The 20,861-nt window shown below is 45.2% G+C and overlaps 1 protein-coding gene across 2 annotated transcripts in view; it reads right to left on the bottom strand.

Moving 5' to 3' along the window:
- LOC146219738 (septin-2) overlaps positions 1 to 20,861 on the bottom strand; it is a 35,552-nt gene that overhangs the window by 2,968 nt on the left and 11,723 nt on the right. For both annotated transcript variants that reach the window (XM_084694621.1, XM_084694620.1), the window contains exons 8-11: positions 15,427 to 15,528; positions 14,952 to 15,097; positions 845 to 928; positions 483 to 540 (exon numbers count right to left, since the gene is read on the bottom strand). In XM_084694621.1, coding sequence (XP_084550747.1) covers positions 483 to 540; positions 845 to 928; positions 14,952 to 15,097; positions 15,427 to 15,528 — 390 coding nt within the window. The remainder of the gene's footprint in view (positions 1 to 482; positions 541 to 844; positions 929 to 14,951; positions 15,098 to 15,426; positions 15,529 to 20,861) is intronic.

Genomic DNA, 20,861 nt, shown 5'->3' with positions numbered 1-20,861 from the left:
AGACCTTTTCCACCAGATAACTAAGCCAGACAGGAAATGATGATGATGTCACATCCTGTGCCAAGGCGTGTTGACCAACAGTCCTGACTGCGCCGCGCCCCTGTACATTGCCCCCGGCAACACAAACAGAGCCAATCCAGAGCCATCAGGAAGTGCGGAGCCGTGTGTAAGCCAGTGACGGGAGACAGGTATCACAGCAGTGAGACAGGTGACCCTGTATGTGGCAGTGAGACAGGTATCACAGCAGTGAGACAGGTGACCCTGTATGTGGCAGTGAGACAGGTATCACAGCAGTGAGACAGGTGACCCTGTATGTGGCAGTGAGACAGGTATCACAGCAGTGAGACAGGTGACCCTGTATGTGGCAGTGAGACAGGTATCACAGCAGTGAGACAGGTGACCCTGTATGTAGCAGTGAGGCAGGTAATCACAGCAGTGAGACAGGTATCACAGCAGTGAGACAGGTACATGCATCTTCTCACCTCCATCTCCTTCTGCAGGAGGATCTGGTCCTTGTCCACAACATCTTCCTCAACATCCCTGCAGGAGAGGAGAGGGGAGGAGGGGAGGGGAGAGGGGTGAGGGGAGAGGGGAGAGGGGAGAGGGGAGAGGGGAGAGGGGAGAGGGGAGAGGGGAGAGGGGAGAGGGGAGAGGGGAGAGGGGAGAGGGGAGAGGAGGAAGGGAGAGGAGGGGAGGGGAGGATAGTAAAGAAGGGTTGAACAAAGGAGTGAAGAGAAGAGGCAAACAGAGTGTTAGCAATACGATGTTTGAGAGACATGTGTGTCTTTGCTGGTGCGTCTGTGTGTGTTTGTTAGTGTGTGTGTGTGTGTGGACAGTATCTCACCTGCCAGCTCTCTTCAGTCTCTCGGAGCGGAAATTCTCATAGTGCAGGTCCTGGGTCACCTCCTGGAGGTCCTGCATGTGGGTGCTGCGAGACACACGCATTTCTCTCCTCAAACACCAGGTGGCAGCAAACGTCAGCTAACATTCCACTAAGACCATCTACACAGAACGCAATCTTCTTTCATTTCATGACTTTAATACTGTCCAAACAATGCCGTAATCCATCCTTTTGGTATCTTTCTACATTTCTCTATACACAGATAATGATGTACAGTCTTATTAGGATTCCTCCGTAAGGAGGAAACCTATTGTTATTGGTGGTTTTATTATTTAGGATTCCTCCGTAAGGAGGAAACCTATTGTTATTGGTGGTTTTATTATTAGGATTCCTCCGTAAGGAGGAAACCTATTGTTATTGGTGGTTTTATTATTTGTAATTCTTGTACCATGGGAGTCAATGGCAGCCCCTAGACCCCATCGACAACTTTTTGTGAAATTTGGCACACTCATTAAGGACAGTTTCTTCTATACCTACACCAAGTTTCATGTCTCCCATTAGACCACTCTAGCGCCACCAATGGGTCAAAGTTGGACTTGTGTTTACACACGCAACTTTTGAACCGTATGACTAATTTTCAAAAATGAGGTACCATTGGATTCCCTGGATCAAGCCGAGTTCAACGCACACCATGGCGTTAATTTCCGGTTATATAGATTTCCCGCCATTTCCGGTTTTATCAAAAACCTTTGAAAGCCTACTCCTCCTACAATTTTTGTCATATATTCTTCAAAATCACCAGAGATGATCTTCAAACCAAGCCTCACAAAAGTTATCAAAGGAATTTTGATCCTCATAACCGTCTGTCCGGTACAGCCAATCAAATTCATCAGAAAAGCCGCCAAACAGGATGTGAAGTCATGTCTCAGCAAATCTTTGAGATATCAACACTAAACTTGGTAGATCGGAGGAAGACACTAGAACATATTACCATGTGCAAAGGCAAATTCATATCTCTAAAAATGATTGATATAAATCAAATTGAACTTATCGCTAACGCTAAAATAATGCTTTGCACATCAGCCAGTCAAAAACTGATACTCTGATTCAATCACAAGTTCATATGAAGACTCTTGAGAATGTTCATAACACAAATCTGTGAAAAAGTTGACTGTAAGATGAAAGGTCGATTTTTGGTGAATATTTGAAACATGCTTGCTTGGCTAATTTCTAGGCAAATTTCCAATGAATGTCTCCCCTGCTCCTCCCCGCGCGTGCTCCAAAATCTCACACACACTCAGCCTTCCCCTGACACACGCGCGGCCAAGACGCACACGCAACATTTCAGGAGAGTGTGGGCTGACCAAGCCCCCACTCATTCCTTGGTCTTTAGCAAAGGCCCATGTGGCTCTTGATGGTATTGCATTTCCGATTTTGTATGCAATGGTAAAAAGGTCTCAAATCCTGAAACATTGATAGTATAGACCAAGAGTAAATACCACACCTCAAATGGCCCACCATTACCCATAGGTGGCGCTATAGGCCACGCCCAAAAGCACAAAGATACAAGGCTTTCTGGAATGGATAGGTTCACCAAGCCCCCTCCCTTCACGTATTGGCTTGAAAAAAGGCCCATGTGGATCTTGATGGTATTGCATTTCCGATTTTGTATGCAATGGTAAAAAGGTCTCAAAATCCTGAAACATAGATAGTATAGGCAAAGAAACAGTTTAACAAAAAGCCCATGTGGATCTTGTTGGTATTGCTTTTCCGATTTTGTATACAATGGTAAAAAGTTATAAAAATCCTGAAACATTGATAGTATAGACCAAGAGTAACTACCACACCACAAATGGCCCACTATTACCCATAGGTCTTCCCTTGACACACGCGCGGGCTTGGCAAGACGCACACGCAACATTTCAGGAGAGTGTGGGCTTACCAAGCCCCCACTCATTCCTTGGTCTTTTGCAAAGGCCTTGTGGATCTTGATGGTATTGCATTTCAGATTTTGTTTGCCATGGTAAAAAGTTCTCCAAATCCTGAAACATTGATAGTAAAGGCCAACAGTAACAACAACACTTTAACAAAAGCCCATGTGGATATTGTTGGTATATTTTTCCGATTTTGTATGCAATGGTAAAAAGTTAAAAACATCCTGAAACATTGATAGTATAGGCCAAGAGTAACTACCACACCACAAATGGCCCACCATTACCAATAGGTGTCTCTACAGGCCACGCCTTAAAGCACAAAGCACTTCACTTCTTGTGAAGATTAAAGCACTTCACTTCTTGGCTTGAAATAAAGGCCCTTGTGGATCTTGATGTTATTGCATTTCAGATTTGGTATCCCATTGGAAATTCTGCAGCATTGATTTTTCTATACAGTTACAATTTGTCAAGAATATACATTTTTCAATGGTTCGCAATGCTTTACATGTAAGCCAGTCAAACAAGTTCATATGAAGACTCTTGAGAATGTTTAGTACACAAATCTGAGAAAAAGTTGACTCTAAGATGAAAGGTCGATTTTTGGTGAATCTTTGAAACATGCATGCTTGGCTAATTTCTAGGGAAATTTACAATGAAATGTGTCCCCTGCTCCTCCCCGCGCATGCTCCAAATTCTCACACACTCATTCTTCCCTTGACACGCGCGGCAAGACATACACGCAACATATCAGGACTGTGTGGGCTGACCAAGCCCCAACTCATTCCTTGAATATCAGCATAGGCCCTTGAGGACCTTGGTGTCATTGCATTTCCTACTTTGTATGCAATAGTAAAAAGGTCTCCAAATCCTGACACATTGACAGTACAGGCCAAGAGTAACTACCACACTTTACCCAAAGCCCATGTGGATCCTGTTGGTATTGCATTTCCGATTTTATATGCAATGGTAAAAAGTTTTTAAAATCCTGAAACATTAATAGTATAGGCCAAGAGTAACTACCACACCACAAATGGCCCACCATTACCCATAGGTGGCGCTACAGGCCACGCCTTAATGCATAAAGATACAAGGCTTTCTGGAATGGATAAGCTCACCAAGCCCCCTTCCTTCACTTACTGGCTTGAAATAAAGGCCCTTGTGGATCTTGATGGTATTGCATTTCAGATTTGGTATGCCATTGGTAATTCTGCAGCATACATTTTTCTATACAGTTACAATTTGTCAAAAATAAACATTTTTCAATGGTTCGCAGTGTTTGGAGGAATCCGCCATTACTGCTTGCAGTTATATTTTGTAATTCTTGTACCATGGGAGTCAATGGCAGCCCCTAGACCCCATCGACAACTTTTTGTGAAATTTGGCACACTCATTAAGGACAGTTTCTTCTATACCTACACCAAGTTTCATGTCTCCCATTAGACCACTCTAGCGCCACCAATGGGTCAAAGTTGGACTTGTGTTTACACACGCAACTTTTGAACCGTATGACTCATTTTCAAAAATGAGGTACCATTGGATTCCCTGGATCAAGCCGAGTTCAACGCACACCATGGCGTTAATTTCCGGTTATATAGATTTCCCGCCATTTCCGGTTTTATCAAAAACCTTTGAAAGCCTACTCCTCCTACAATTTTTGTCATATCTTCTTCAAAATCACCAGAGATGATCTTCAGACCAAGCCTCACAAAAGTTATCAAAGGAATTTTGATCCTCATAACCGTCTGTCCGGTACAGCCAATCAAATTCATCAGAAAAGCCGCAAAACAGGATGTGAAGTCATGTCTCAGCAAATCTTTGAGATATCAACACTAAACTTGGTAGATCGGAGGAAGACACTACAACATGTTACCATGTGCAAAGGCAAATTCATATCTCAAAAAATGATTGATATAAAGCAAATTGAACTTATCGCTAACGCTAAAATTATGCTTTACACATCAGCCATTCAAAAACTGATACTCTGATTCAATCACAAGTTCATATGAAAACTCTTGAGAATGTTCATAACACAAATCTGTGAAAAAGTTGACTGTAAGATGAAAGGTCGATTTTTGGTGAATATTTGAAACATGCTTGCTTGGCTAATTTCTAGGCAAATTTCCAATGAATGTCTCCCTTGCTCCTCCCCGTGCGTGCTCCAAAATCTCACACACACTCAGCCTTCCCTTGACACACGCGCGGCCAAGACGCACACGCAACATTTCAGGAGAGTGTGGGCTGACCAAGCCCCCACTCATTCCTTGGTCTTTAGCAAAGGCCCATGTGGCTCTTGATGGTATTGCATTTCCGATTTTGTATGCAATGGTAAAAAGGTCTCAAATCCTGAAACATTGATAGTGTAGGCCGAGAAACACTTTAACAAAAGCCCATGTGGATCTTGTTGGTATTGCATTTCCGATTTTGTATGCAATGGTAAAAAGTTATAAAAATCCTGAAACATTGATAGTATAGACCAAGAGTAACTACCACACCACAAATGGCCCACCATTACCCATAGGTGGCGCTACAGGCCACGCCAAAAAGCACAAATATACAAGGCTTTCTGGAATGGATAGGCTCACCAAGCCCCCTCCCTTCACTTATTGGCTTGAAAAAAAGGCCCATGTGGCTCTTGATGGTATTGCATTTCCGATTTTGTATGCAATGGTAAAAAGGTCTCAAAATCCTGAAACATAGATAGTATAGGCAAAGAAACACTTTAACAAAAAGCCCATGTGGATCTTGTTGGTATTGCTTTTCCGATTTTGTATACAATGGTAAAAAGTTATAAAAATCCTGAAACATTGATAGTATAGACCAAGAGTAACTACCACACCACAAATGGCCCACTATTACCCATAGGTCTTCCCTTGACACACGCGCGGGCTTGGCAAGACGCACACGCAACATTTCAGGAGAGTGTTCCTTGGTCTTTTGCAAAGGCCATGTGGATCTTGATGGTATTGCATTTCAGATTTTGTTTGCCATGGTAAAAAGTTCTCCAAATCCTGAAACATTGATAGTAAAGGCCAAGAGTAACAACAACACTTTAACAAAAGCCCATGTGGATCTTGTTGGTATTGCATTTCCGATTTTGTATGCAATGGTAAAAAGTTAAAAACATCCTGAAACATTGATAGTATAGGCCAAGAGTAACTACCACACCACAAATGGCCCACCATTACCAATAGGTGTCGCTACAGGCCACGCCCTAAAGCACAAAGCACTTCACTTCTTGTGAAGATTAAAGCGCTTCACTTCTTGGCTTGAAATAAAGGCCCTTGTGGATCTTGATGTTATTGCATTTCAGATTTGGTATCCCATTGGAAATTCTGCAGCATTGATTTTTCTATACAGTTACAATTTGTCAAGAATATACATTTTTCAATGGTTCGCAATGCTTTACACGTAAGCCAGTCAAACAAGTTCATATGAAGACTCTTGAGAATGTTTAGTACACAAATCTGAGAAAAAGTTGACTCTAAGATGAAAGGTCGATTTTTGGTGAATCTTTGAAACATGCATGCTTAGCTAATTTCTAGGGAAATTTACAATGAAATGTGTCCCCTGCTCCTCCCCGCGCATGCTCCAAATTCTCAGACACTCATTCTTCCCTTGACACGCGCGGGCTTGGCAAGACACACACGCAACATATCAGGACTGTGTGGGCTGACCAAGCCCCCACTCATTCCTTGAATATCAGCATAGGCCCTTGAGGACCTTGGTGTCATTGCATTTCCTACTTTGTATGCAATAGTAAAAAGGTCAGGTCGCTGACACATTGACAGTACAGGCCAAGAGTAACTACCACACTTTACCCAAAGCCCATGTGGATCCTGTTGGTATTGCATTTCCGATTTTATATGCAATGGTAAAAAGTTTTTAAAATCCTGAAACATTAATAGTATAGGCCAAGAGTAACTACCACACCACAAATGGCCCACCATTACCCATAGGTGGCGCTACAGGCCACGCCTTAATGCATAAAGATACAAGGCTTTCTGGAATGGATAAGCTCACCAAGCCCCCTTCCTTCACTTACTGGCTTGAAATAAAGGCCCTTGTGGATCTTGATGGTATTGCATTTCAGATTTGGTATGCCATTGGTAATTCTGCAGCATACATTTTTCTATACAGTTACAATTTGTCAAAAATAAACATTTTTCAATGGTTCGCAGTGTTTGGAGGAATCCGCCATTACTGCTTGCAGTTATATTTAGGATTCCTCCGTAAGGAGGAAACCTATTGTTATTGGTGGTTTTATTATTTGTAATTCTTGTACCATGGGAGTCAATGGCAGCCCCTAGACCCCATCGACAACTTTTTGTGAAATTTGGCACACTCATTAAGGACAGTTTCTTCTATACCTACACCAAGTTTCATGTCTCCCATTAGACCACTCTAGCGCCACCAATGGGTCAAAGTTGGACTTGTGTTTACACACGCAACTTTTGAACCGTATGACTAATTTTCAAAAATGAGGTACCATTGGATTCCCTGGATCAAGCCGAGTTCAACGCACACCATGGCGTTAATTTCCGGTTATATAGATTTCCCGCCATTTCCGGTTTTATCAAAAACCTTTGAAAGCCTACTCCTCCTACAATTTTTGTCATATATTCTTCAAAATCACCAGAGATGATCTTCAAACCAAGCCTCACAAAAGTTATCAAAGGAATTTTGATCCTCATAACCGTCTGTCCGGTACAGCCAATCAAATTCATCAGAAAAGCCGCCAAACAGGATGTGAAGTCATGTCTCAGCAAATCTTTGAGATATCAACACTAAACTTGGTAGATCGGAGGAAGACACTACAACATATTACCATGTGCAAAGGCAAATTCATATCTCTAAAAATGATTGATATAAATCAAATTGAACTTATCGCTAACGCTAAAATAATGCTTTGCACATCAGCCAGTCAAAAACTGATACTCTGATTCAATCACAAGTTCATATGAAGACTCTTGAGAATGTTCATAACACAAATCTGTGAAAAAGTTGACTGTAAGATGAAAGGTCGATTTTTGGTGAATATTTGAAACATGCTTGCTTGGCTAATTTCTAGGCAAATTTCCAATGAATGTCTCCCCTGCTCCTCCCCGCGCGTGCTCCAAAATCTCACACACACTCAGCCTTCCCTTGACACACGCGCGGCCAAGACGCACACGCAACATTTCAGGAGAGTGTGGGCTGACCAAGCCCCCACTCATTCCTTGGTCTTTAGCAAAGGCCCATGTGGCTCTTGATGGTATTGCATTTCCGATTTTGTATGCAATGGTAAAAAGGTCTCAAATCCTGAAACATTGATAGTATAGACCAAGAGTAAATACCACACCTCAAATGGCCCACCATTACCCATAGGTGGCGCTATAGGCCACGCCCAAAAGCACAAAGATACAAGGCTTTCTGGAATGGATAGGTTCACCAAGCCCCCTCCCTTCACGTATTGGCTTGAAAAAAGGCCCATGTGGATCTTGATGGTATTGCATTTCCGATTTTGTATGCAATGGTAAAAAGGTCTCAAAATCCTGAAACATAGATAGTATAGGCAAAGAAACAGTTTAACAAAAAGCCCATGTGGATCTTGTTGGTATTGCTTTTCCGATTTTGTATACAATGGTAAAAAGTTATAAAAATCCTGAAACATTGATAGTATAGACCAAGAGTAACTACCACACCACAAATGGCCCATTATTACCCATAGGTCTTCCCTTGACACACGCGCGGGCTTGGCAAGACGCACACGCAACATTTCAGGAGAGTGTGGGCTTACCAAGCCCCCACTCATTCCTTGGTCTTTTGCAAAGGCCTTGTGGATCTTGATGGTATTGCATTTCAGATTTTGTTTGCCATGGTAAAAAGTTCTCCAAATCCTGAAACATTGATAGTAAAGGCCAACAGTAACAACAACACTTTAACAAAAGCCCATGTGGATATTGTTGGTATATTTTTCCGATTTTGTATGCAATGGTAAAAAGTTAAAAACATCCTGAAACATTGATAGTATAGGCCAAGAGTAACTACCACACCACAAATGGCCCACCATTACCAATAGGTGTCGCTACAGGCCACGCCTTAAAGCACAAAGCACTTCACTTCTTGTGAAGATTAAAGCACTTCACTTCTTGGCTTGAAATAAAGGCCCTTGTGGATCTTGATGTTATTGCATTTCAGATTTGGTATCCCATTGGAAATTCTGCAGCATTGATTTTTCTATACAGTTACAATTTGTCAAGAATATACATTTTTCAATGGTTCGCAATGCTTTACATGTAAGCCAGTCAAACAAGTTCATATGAAGACTCTTTTGTGAAATTTGGCACACTCATTAAGGACAGTTTCTTCTATACCTACACCAAGTTTCATGTCTCCCATTAGACCACTCTAGCGCCACCAATGGGTCAAAGTTGGACTTGTGTTTACACACGCAACTTTTGAACCGTATGACTCATTTTCAAAAATGAGGTACCATTGGATTCCCTGGATCAAGCCGAGTTCAACGCACACCATGGCGTTAATTTCCGGTTATATAGATTTCCCGCCATTTCCGGTTTTATCAAAAACCTTTGAAAGCCTACTCCTCCTACAATTTTTGTCATATATTCTTCAAAATCACCAGAGATGATCTTCAAACCAAGCCTCACAAAAGTTATCAAAGGAATTTTGATCCTCATAACCGTCTGTCCGGTACAGCCAATCAAATTCATCAGAAAAGCCGCCAAACAGGATGTGAAGTCATGTCTCAGCAAATCTTTGAGATATCAACACTAAACTTGGTAGATCGGAGGAAGACACTACAACATATTACCATGTGCAAAGGCAAATTCATATCTCTAAAAATGATTGATATAAATCAAATTGAACTTATCGCTAACGCTAAAATAATGCTTTGCACATCAGCCAGTCAAAAACTGATACTCTGATTCAATCACAAGTTCATATGAAGACTCTTGAGAATGTTCATAACACAAATCTGTGAAAAAGTTGACTGTAAGATGAAAGGTCGATTTTTGGTGAATATTTGAAACATGCTTGCTTGGCTAATTTCTAGGCAAATTTCCAATGAATGTCTCCCCTGCTCCTCCCCGCGCATGCTCCAAAATCTCACACACACTCAGCCTTCCCTTGACACACGCGCGGCCAAGACGCACACGCAACATTTCAGGAGAGTGTGGGCTGACCAAGCCCCCACTCATTCCTTGGTCTTTAGCAAAGGCCCATGTGGCTCTTGATGGTATTGCATTTCCAATTTTTGTATGCAATGGTAAAAAGGTCTCAAATCCTGAAACATTGATAGTATAGACCAAGAGTAAATACCACACCTCAAATGGCCCACCATTACCCATAGGTGGCGCTATAGGCCACGCCCAAAAGCACAAAGATACAAGGCTTTCTGGAATGGATAGGTTCACCAAGCCCCCTCCCTTCACGTATTGGCTTGAAAAAAGGCCCATGTGGATCTTGATGGTATTGCATTTCCGATTTTGTATGCAATGGTAAAAAGGTCTCAAAATCCTGAAACATAGATAGTATAGGCAAAGAAACAGTTTAACAAAAAGCCCATGTGGATCTTGTTGGTATTGCTTTTCCGATTTTGTATACAATGGTAAAAAGTTATAAAAATCCTGAAACATTGATAGTATAGACCAAGAGTAACTACCACACCACAAATGGCCCACTATTACCCATAGGTCTTCCCTTGACACACGCGCGGGCTTGGCAAGACGCACACGCAACATTTCAGGAGAGTGTGGGCTTACCAAGCCCCCACTCATTCCTTGGTCTTTTGCAAAGGCCTTGTGGATCTTGATGGTATTGCATTTCAGATTTTGTTTGCCATGGTAAAAAGTTCTCCAAATCCTGAAACATTGATAGTAAAGGCCAACAGTAACAACAACACTTTAACAAAAGCCCATGTGGATCTTGTTGGTATATTTTTCCGATTTTGTATGCAATGGTAAAAAGTTAAAAACATCCTGAAACATTGATAGTATAGGCCAAGAGTAACTACCACACCACAAATGGCCCACCATTACCAATAGGTGTCGCTACAGGCCACGCCTTAAAGCACAAAGCACTTCACTTCTTGTGAAGATTAAAGCACTTCACTTCTTGGCTTGAAATAAAGGCCCTTGTGGATCTTGATGTTATTGCATTTCAGATTTGGTATCCCATTGGAAATTCTGCAGCATTGATTTTTCTATACAGTTACAATTTGTCAAGAATATACATTTTTCAATGGTTCGCAATGCTTTACATGTAAGCCAGTCAAACAAGTTCATATAAAGACTCTTGAGAATGTTTAGTACACAAATCTGAGAAAAAGTTGACTCTAAGATGAAAGGTCGATTTTTGGTGAATCTTTGAAACATGCATGCTTGGCTAATTTCTAGGGAAATTTACAATGAAATGTGTCCCCTGCTCCTCCCCGCATGCTCCAAATTCCCACACACTCATTCTTCCCTTGACACGCGCGGGCATGGCAAGACATACACGCAACATATCAGGACTGTGTGGGCTGACCAAGCCCCAACTCATTCCTTGAATATCAGCATAGGCCCTTGAGGACCTTGGTGTCATTGCATTTCCTACTTTGTATGCAATAGTAAAAAGGTCTCCAAATCCTGACACATTGACAGTACAGGCCAAGAGTAACTACCACACTTTACCCAAAGCCCATGTGGATCCTGTTGGTATTGCATTTTCGATTTTATATGCAGTGGTAAAAAGTTTTTAAAATCCTGAAACATTAATAGTATAGGCCAAGAGTAACTACCACACCACAAATGGCCCACCATTACCCATATGTGGCGCTACAGGCCACGCCTTAATGCATAAAGATACAAGGCTTTCTGGAATGGATAAGCTCACCAAGCCCCCTTCCTTCACTTACTGGCTTGAAATAAAGGCCCTTGTGGATCTTGATGGTATTGCATTTCAGATTTGGTATGCCATTGGTAATTCTGCAGCCTACATTCTTCTATACAGTTACAATTTGTCAAGAATAAACATTGTTCAATGGTTTGCAGTGTTTGGAGGAATCCGCCATTACTGCTTGCAGTTATATTTGTAATTCTTGTACCATGGGAGTCAATGGCAGCCCCTAGACCCCATCGACAACTTTTTGTGAAATTTGGCACACTCATTAAGGACAGTTTCTTCTATACCTACACCAAGTTTCATGTCTCCCATTAGACCACTCTAGCGCCACCAATGGGTCAAAGTTGGACTTGTGTTTACACACGCAACTTTTGAACCGTATGACTCATTTTCAAAAATGAGGTACCATTGGATTCCCTGGATCAAGCCGAGTTCAACGCACACCATGGCGTTAATTTCCGGTTATATAGATTTCCCGCCATTTCCGGTTTTATCAAAAACCTTTGAAAGCCTACTCCTCCTACAATTTTTGTCATATCTTCTTCAAAATCACCAGAGATGATCTTCAGACCAAGCCTCACAAAAGTTATCAAAGGAATTTTGATCCTCATAACCGTCTGTCCGGTACAGCCAATCAAATTCATCAGAAAAGCCGCAAAACAGGATGTGAAGTCATGTCTCAGCAAATCTTTGAGATATCAACACTAAACTTGGTAGATCGGAGGAAGACACTACAACATGTTACCATGTGCAAAGGCAAATTCATATCTCAAAAAATGATTGATATAAAGCAAATTGAACTTATCGCTAACGCTAAAATTATGCTTTACACATCAGCCATTCAAAAACTGATACTCTGATTCAATCACAAGTTCATATGAAAACTCTTGAGAATGTTCATAACACAAATCTGTGAAAAAGTTGACTGTAAGATGAAAGGTCGATTTTTGGTGAATATTTGAAACATGCTTGCTTGGCTAATTTCTAGGCAAATTTCCAATGAATGTCTCCCTTGCTCCTCCCCGCGCGTGCTCCAAAATCTCACACACACTCAGCCTTCCCTTGACACACGCGCGGCCAAGACGCACACGCAACATTTCAGGAGAGTGTGGGCTGACCAAGCCCCCACTCATTCCTTGGTCTTTAGCAAAGGCCCATGTGGCTCTTGATGGTATTGCATTTCCGATTTTGTATGCAATGGTAAAAAGGTCTCAAATCCTGAAACATTGATAGTGTAGGCCGAGAAACACTTTAACAAAAGCCCATGTGGATCTTGTTGGTATTGCATTTCCGATTTTGTATGCAATGGTAAAAAGTTATAAAAATCCTGAAACAGTGATAGTATAGACCAAGAGTAACTACCACACCACAAATGGCCCACCATTACCCATAGGTGGCGCTACAGGCCACGCCAAAAAGCACAAATATACAAGGCTTTCTGGAATGGATAGGCTCACCAAGCCCCCTCCCTTCACTTATTGGCTTGAAAAAAAGGCCCATGTGGCTCTTGATGGTATTGCATTTCCGATTTTGTATGCAATGGTAAAAAGGTCTCAAAATCCTGAAACATAGATAGTATAGGCAAAGAAACACTTTAACAAAAAGCCCATGTGGATCTTGTTGGTATTGCTTTTCCGATTTTGTATACAATGGTAAAAAGTTATAAAAATCCTGAAACATTGATAGTATAGACCAAGAGTAACTACCACACCACAAATGGCCCACTATTACCCATAGGTCTTCCCTTGACACACGCGCGGGCTTGGCAAGACGCACACGCAACATTTCAGGAGAGTGTTCCTTGGTCTTTTGCAAAGGCCATGTGGATCTTGATGGTATTGCATTTCAGATTTTGTTTGCCATGGTAAAAAGTTATCCAAATCCTGAAACATTGATAGTAAAGGCCAAGAGTAACAACAACACTTTAACAAAAGCCCATGTGGATCTTGTTGGTATTGCATTTCCGATTTTGTATGCAATGGTAAAAAGTTAAAAACATCCTGAAACATTGATAGTATAGGCCAAGAGTAACTACCACACCACAAATGGCCCACCATTACCAATAGGTGTCGCTACAGGCCACGCCCTAAAGCACAAAGCACTTCACTTCTTGTGAAGATTAAAGCGCTTCACTTCTTGGCTTGAAATAAAGGCCCTTGTGGATGTTGATGTTATTGCATTTCAGATTTGGTATCCCATTGGAAATTCTGCAGCATTGATTTTTCTATACAGTTACAATTTGTCAAGAATATACATTTTTCAATGGTTCGCAATGCTTTACACGTAAGCCAGTCAAACAAGTTCATATGAAGACTCTTGAGAATGTTTAGTACACAAATCTGAGAAAAAGTTGACTCTAAGATGAAAGGTCGATTTTTGGTGAATCTTTGAAACATGCATGCTTGGCTAATTTCTAGGGAAATTTACAATGAAATGTGTCCCCTGCTCCTCCCCGCGCATGCTCCAAATTCTCAGACACTCATTCTTCCCTTGACACGCGCGGGCTTGGCAAGACACACACGCAACATATCAGGACTGTGTGGGCTGACCAAGCCCCCACTCATTCCTTGAATATCAGCATAGGCCCTTGAGGACCTTGGTGTCATTGCATTTCCTACTTTGTATGCAATAGTAAAAAGGTCTCCAAATCCTGACACATTGACAGTACAGGCCAAGAGTAACTACCACACTTTACCCATAGCCCATGTGGATCCTGTTGGTATTGCATTTCCGATTTTATATGCAATGGTAAAAAGTTTTTAAAATCCTGAAACATTAATAGTATAGGCCAAGAGTAACTACCACACCACAAATGGTCCACCATTACCCATAGGTGGCGCTACAGGCCACGCCTTAATGCATAAAGATACAAGGCTTTCTGGAATGGATAAGCTCACCAAGCCCCCTTCCTTCACTTACTGGCTTGAAATAAAGGCCCTTGTGGATCTTGATGGTATTGCATTTCAGATTTGGTATGCCATTGGTAATTCTGCAGCATACATTTTTCTATACAGTTACAATTTGTCAAAAATAAACATTTTTCAATGGTTCGCAGTGTTTGGAGGAATCCGCCATTACTGCTTGCAGTTATATTCTAGACTTGAATTTTTTACATCGTTCTCACTCCACTTCGCTTAGTTTCAAAAACTAGAATGTAACAAGTAAAAAGTAGAATGGAACTGGAGTCCTCTGGTGCTGTAGAGTATTACAGGCGCGTACCAGTATCACCCTCTTCCTAACCAAAAAAACTACACTACCCACAATTCCCACCCCGTGTTGCCGCGGTGACTCACACAAGCATGGTGCGCAGTTTGAGGAAGTCATTGTGGTCGGGGTTCTCCACCTCGACCACGCCCCACGGGTACAGGCGACCACGGATCTTCTTCCCTTTCACCTCGATCAGCTGGTTGGAGCCAATCACAGCAAACGGAATGCTGGCCTGGAGGGAGGGAGGGACGGAGGGAGGAGAGGGGAGGGGAGGGGAGGGGAGGGGAGGGGAGGGGAGGGGAGGGGAGGGGAGGGGAGGGGAGGGGAGGGGAGGGGAGGGGAGGGGAGGGGAGGGGAGGGGAGGGGAGGGGAGGGGAGGAGAGGGGAGGAGAGGAGAGGAGGGGTGTGGGAGCAGAGGAGAGGAGACAGAGGGATGACAGGAGGACTGTGGTCATTCCCTGCTCAGGACTGGAGGGGTGGCAGAGGGTGGGTGTCGGCAGCACAGGCGGATGATGTTCTCCCCTCACGCGCACACACTCCTGGACGGGGGTGGAGCCTCACCTTCAGGACCCTGGTCTGCTCCTTGAACTCCTCATCTTCGTCCGAGTCGGCATCAGGCAGCTGGTAGATCCTGATCCCATGCTCTCCGATCTCATCCAGGATCTGCAACACGCGAGCAACACACTGGTCAGCGACCAGGGGTCACGACCCCATCCGGACCCTTTTTTTCCATCCTCTGATCAAAGTTAACTTCGCAGCCTCCCCGTCGTTGGCAAGGTGACTGCCCGTCGAGCCATCCTCTCTCTCCAACGGATTCAGAGAGGATGAGAGGAGGCAGAGAGAGGGGAGGGCTTGATGACATAATACCCTTGACTTCGAACCAAACCCTCTCATCCCCAAAATCCCCTCAACCCCCCCCCCCCCTCCCCCAACTGTCTTCCAAACCCGGCTACCCTCCCTCTAGTCTCCGACCGGTTTCAACATCACCTTGTTGCGTTTGCGCGACGCTCCGCGAGTGAGGCGGCCATCTTGTGTTCCCCCAGGGCCCCAGTGACTCTGACTGGCCTTATTACTTTCAAATCAAAACAAGCTGGGAGGGGAGTCGCTCCACAAGGCGGTCAGTCGCCTGCGAATACCTAGTGCGGTTGTTCTGCTACAGGGCGCGGAGGTTTAATTAAAGTAACGTCAGGGGGGGTAGAGAGCCAGAGGGCAGGGGGTGAAGAGGAGGGTACACGAAAGAGTAAAGCGTTTGAGCACAGGAGTCAGTGTGTGTGTGTGTGCGATGTGTGTGTACGTGCGTGCGTTTAACCCTTCTCCCCCCCCCCCTTCTTTGTTCTGAGCCCCACCGGTTGCAGAAATAGGCCAACAAAGGCCTTTCTTCCCCGCAGCAGAATCGAAAAGGACAGGCAGTATTTATTATCACTAAACATCAAAGTGTGTTTGTCAGCTCCACTCACAATGCAACAAACTCACATCACAATGTGGCCTTACGTAAGCCTGGCCCCCTCTCCGAAAATGTAGCGGCCTGTGTTTCCCTCGCGTTTGGAGGGACTTTCATGTCACATCGAGCAAAGGACAGCGGGAGTGAGTCAGTCGAGAGTCTGGGAAGTGACTGTCGATTTTCCCTCCAGAACAGCCTGCTGTTTGGGCTCCCTGTTATGGCTGCGCCTTGTTTTCTCAGCCAGCTCGGCTCACAGGGGTGTGTGCGTTGGGGGGGGGGGTGTGTGGAGGAGAGGGTATTGTTAGGGACCACATCTCAAAACAAACAGACCCTTACCAGACTAAGAGGAGAGCAAGACATGGGACCAGGTCCTCGCTTCATGTCTTACAACACACACACACACACTCTACACAGAGAGTCAGACTACAACACACACACACACACACACAGTCCGCTAACACAAGGCCGGATAAGCATCAGTGTGCCGAACAGAGGGTTTTGAGAAACCTTACAGGGAGAGGAAAATCAACAGATATCACGCACAATGGCAGGAACAAACACACAAATAACTCAACTGCTACATAAAGGCAGAGGAAAACGGAGGAACATACAGCAAAAACGCCGAGCAGAAAAACGTGAGAAATTTCTGTGAGAAGGAAAGAAAAGAAAACGTTTCGAAACGACTGAGCCAGGCAGCGTACGCTGAAGCAGACCCCAGAGATTCTTTCCAGCAATTTGCCCAGAAGTGAGACTTCCACGCATACAAAAAATACCACAACAACATTTCCCCCCCCCCCCCCGAGTTTAGACCCACCTTCTAAAACTGGACTCCTGGACGAGGCCAAAAGTGCCGATGAGGCATGATGACACACATCTCTCTATTTAGCGGCTTGCCCAGCCCAAACCTGCTAATTGTTATTTACCTGGGTCTACCTGGGTTTAGCTGGAGCATAACATCTATTACCTTGCTAACCACAGGTGTAATAATAACAGCTGCCTAGGTGTCTGAATCACTGCCGACTGTCAATCCTCGCCTACTGGAGGGTGCACTGGAAGATATTCGGAGATTCCACAACTCCAGTTCATCCCCGCTGATGTCATCGATGTCTAAATGCAGCCCAGCACACCCTATACCTCCCACCCTCGTTATCTCCTCTCTCCCTCTCTCCATCCTTCCATCAATACCTCTTCCCTCCTTCCATCTCTCCGTCTCTCCTTTCCTTCCTCCTGCTCGGACCACAGGTGGAGTGAAGGAATCATCAGACGGAGAAATGTCGCGAAAGAGGGAGATGGCCCACCAGAGTTCTTTAGAAGGAGCAGTCAGCCACTATGCAACCCCCCCCCCCTTCACCGGCCTCTCTTCTCCTCCTTCCACTAAGCTGTTTTTATTGGCACACACACGTTGGCACTGGGAGGCCATTTTGATTTAATGACCATCCTGTTCCGCCTGGCGTTCCCAGTAACAGACTCCCTCCTTCCCTGCTCCTTTCATCGAAACCTTTCACCTTCCATCCATCCCTCCTTCATCCTCCTTTCAACTCTGCCCTCTCCCGTCTTCCCTCCCTCCCTCCGTCCTCCTCTCTCTGTGTAATGTTGTGGTTGGCGGCGCGCGTCAGGCCCGACCTATCGGGAGGTAACAAAGGCCGCCGGTCCGTGCCTCGGCGCTAATCAGGACAGGAAGTGAGAGACAAGAGATGCAGGGCCCGGGGATGTGTCGAGGCCCCAGCTGACGTGATGGCCTGTTTGCGGAGCTGAGGGGGGAGGAAGGGGGGGGAACGGGTTCCGTGTTTCGGGAGATGGAGTGGGCGGGGGTGAAGAGGGGAAGATAAGAGTGGAGAGGAGTGAGGTGCGGAGAGGGGAGGGTAGGGGGGAGGGCACAAGAGAGGAGGGAGGGAGGGGGAGGAGTCTGAGAGGGGGGGGGGGGTCAGTTGAGGAGAGCGACAGTTTAAAAGGCAAAACACAGATTAGGGGAATGACAGCACCAGCGTGGAAAACAAACGCTTTCAACATCAGCAGACTCATTTCGCGGTTCAGGAAGAAATCTTGTTGTTCCAAGCCCTCCAGATATAGCCCAGCTGTGGGATGGGCAGGCTCTGGAACAGCAGCCGCTGGTACAATGGTGTTGGTGTAACCTCACGCTGGGCCTGGGCCTGGGACCCAAGACCCCCCCACCCCGCCCCCCCCACCCCCCCCCCCCCCCCCGCCCTTCCATCACACCAGGTCAAGTAACAACAGGTCCAGGAACACCGGAACTTGACCAGGTCCAACCAGGGCCAGCCACATTGGGTCTAGTTGCACACACACACATACATACACACATACAGTTTCTCTGCATTTCCCACCTGTGCCAGACCATCTGTACTGCCAAGTTTGTTTATTTGACTTGGCATTGTATGCGAGTCTGTACAAAGCTACAATTGCACCAGGGAACAATACTTGGAAGTAAAAAAATTGCACAGAAGCATTCTTCATGAAGTCAACAATGTGCAGCCTGAAGACCTCACCACTGCAGAAACAATGACAAGACATCTTGACAGTGTTGAGCACCAAGGGAGGGCCGAGGTAGGAGGAGCTCCGGACTGATGCTGGGAAAACATGTACGCAACCAGGCTACATAGACTAGCCCTACAAACCAGGCTACATAGACTAGCCCTACAAACCAGGCTACATAGACTAGCCCTACAAAACAGGCTAGCTAGGCTAGCCCTACAAACCAGGCTACATAGACTAGCCCTACAAAACAGGCTAACTAGGCTAGCCCTACAAAACAGGCTACATAGACTAGCCCCACAAACCAGGCTACATAGACTAGCCCCACAAACCAAGCTACATAGACCAGCCCTACAAAACAGGCTACATAGACTAGCCCTATAACCAGCCTACATAGACCATACAGTAACCTAAATACTAGAGAGAATATGCTGACTCCTTGTTCCAGGCCCCTAACTGTTCCCCACAACTAAACAGCCTGAAGACTTAAACACCCAGAGGGACAAACGACTGTCTTTACAGGAAATGTCTTTACCCCCTCCTCACCCCCCTCCTCACCCCCCAGGGGTCTCAGGGGCCACAGAGCCCGGATAATACAGACCCGGAGGGGGGCAGGACGGGGGAATTAGACCCCCATACCGAGCACCACTCACAAGCACACTAGCACACACACACACAAAGAAAGACAAACACGCACCTCAGCGTCTAACGGGCATAATCTGGCCTCAGAAAGACAGCAGGAGATGGATGAGTGAGTGTGTGTGTATGTGTCAGTAGATGTGTGTAGGGCGGAGTGTGTGTCAGTAGATGTGTGTAGGGTGGAGTGTGTGTCAGTAGATGTGTGTAGGGTGGAGTGTGTGTCAGTAGATGTGTGTAGGGTGGAGTGTGTTTGGTTTTCAGTGTTACACTCCTCTTTCCCTCCGCAGGTAGTCTCTTCCCGTGCAGCATTCCACAGCAGTTCACTCAGCAGTCAGAACGGCCATTTGAACGAGACCAGTACCCATAGCACCACACACACACACACACAGAGGATTAAGCGATGGTACAGTTCAGACCACCCAGTTCCCCCTCTGATCACAGCTTGGTAATAAGGTTCATAAGCTAGCGTCTCACACACACACAAAAGTGTCACGAAGGAACCATGTCGGCCAGGATACGTAAGTGATGACGTCCCCTGCAGGTTTGGTCTGGTGTGGTCTGGTGTGGTCTGGTGTGGTCTGGTGTGGTCTGGTGTGGTCTGGTGTGGTCTGGTGTGGTCTGGCTCCCACAGCCAGCCACATGAAGCCCACACACCCCGAGATGAATCGGAGAGAGACAGGAAGCAAGGTAGACGTGTAGGAAAGAGCCCAGGCCGGAATCAACCCCAGGCCCCTGTGTTGAGATCATGGGGTCGCGCCCCCTAAGAGATGGTACAAACTTACAACAGGGTAGATATTTGTTTAGTGATACAAGCACTTTACCAGTATAACATAGCAGTGCAGCTATGTTAAGATACTGTGCTGATGTAGCAGACCATACATGCAAGGGCTTCGAACCCACATTCTGGGTCAAATACTCCCCAGAGTTAAACCGAGTGTGTTCACACAGGGGGCAGAACAGTGATTCCTTATCGCCAAGGCTACACCTCAGGACCTAGCATGAGGTGCTCGTAGCTGGACCTAGCATACCGTGGCACAGTTCTGGTGCCGGAGGTAACAAGAAGCCGAGTCAGGATGGTAGAAAACTCCGGCTGCACGTTTGTCTTCCTGCCCGAGCCCTTCATCCCCCCGTTCCAAGCCTGAGAGAGGCCTCCGTTTACCTCACCCCAGCTCGCTCTCCTCTCCCATCTGTGTGTGTGTGTGTGTTGTACTCATTTTCTTCAGGGGGAAGCGAGTATTTATTGTTCTAATCTGTTCGGAAGCGTGGGGTAAGACTTGGCACAATCACTGGGCAGGGGTCAGATAAATAAATAACCCTGCAGAAGCCCGCGTGTTTGAGACACTGTCAGGAAAGGGAATGCGTATCGTAAGCACGTCCGGATACACACACACACACACACACACACACTGTAAACACACACGCATCT

The sequence above is a fragment of the Hypomesus nipponensis genome, chromosome 28 (assembly GCF_054491055.1).
Source record: "Hypomesus nipponensis isolate SF chromosome 28, ASM5449105v1, whole genome shotgun sequence".
NCBI classification, from domain to species: domain Eukaryota; kingdom Metazoa; phylum Chordata; class Actinopteri; order Osmeriformes; family Osmeridae; genus Hypomesus; species Hypomesus nipponensis.
This window is presented reverse-complemented; position numbering and strand designations above follow the sequence as displayed.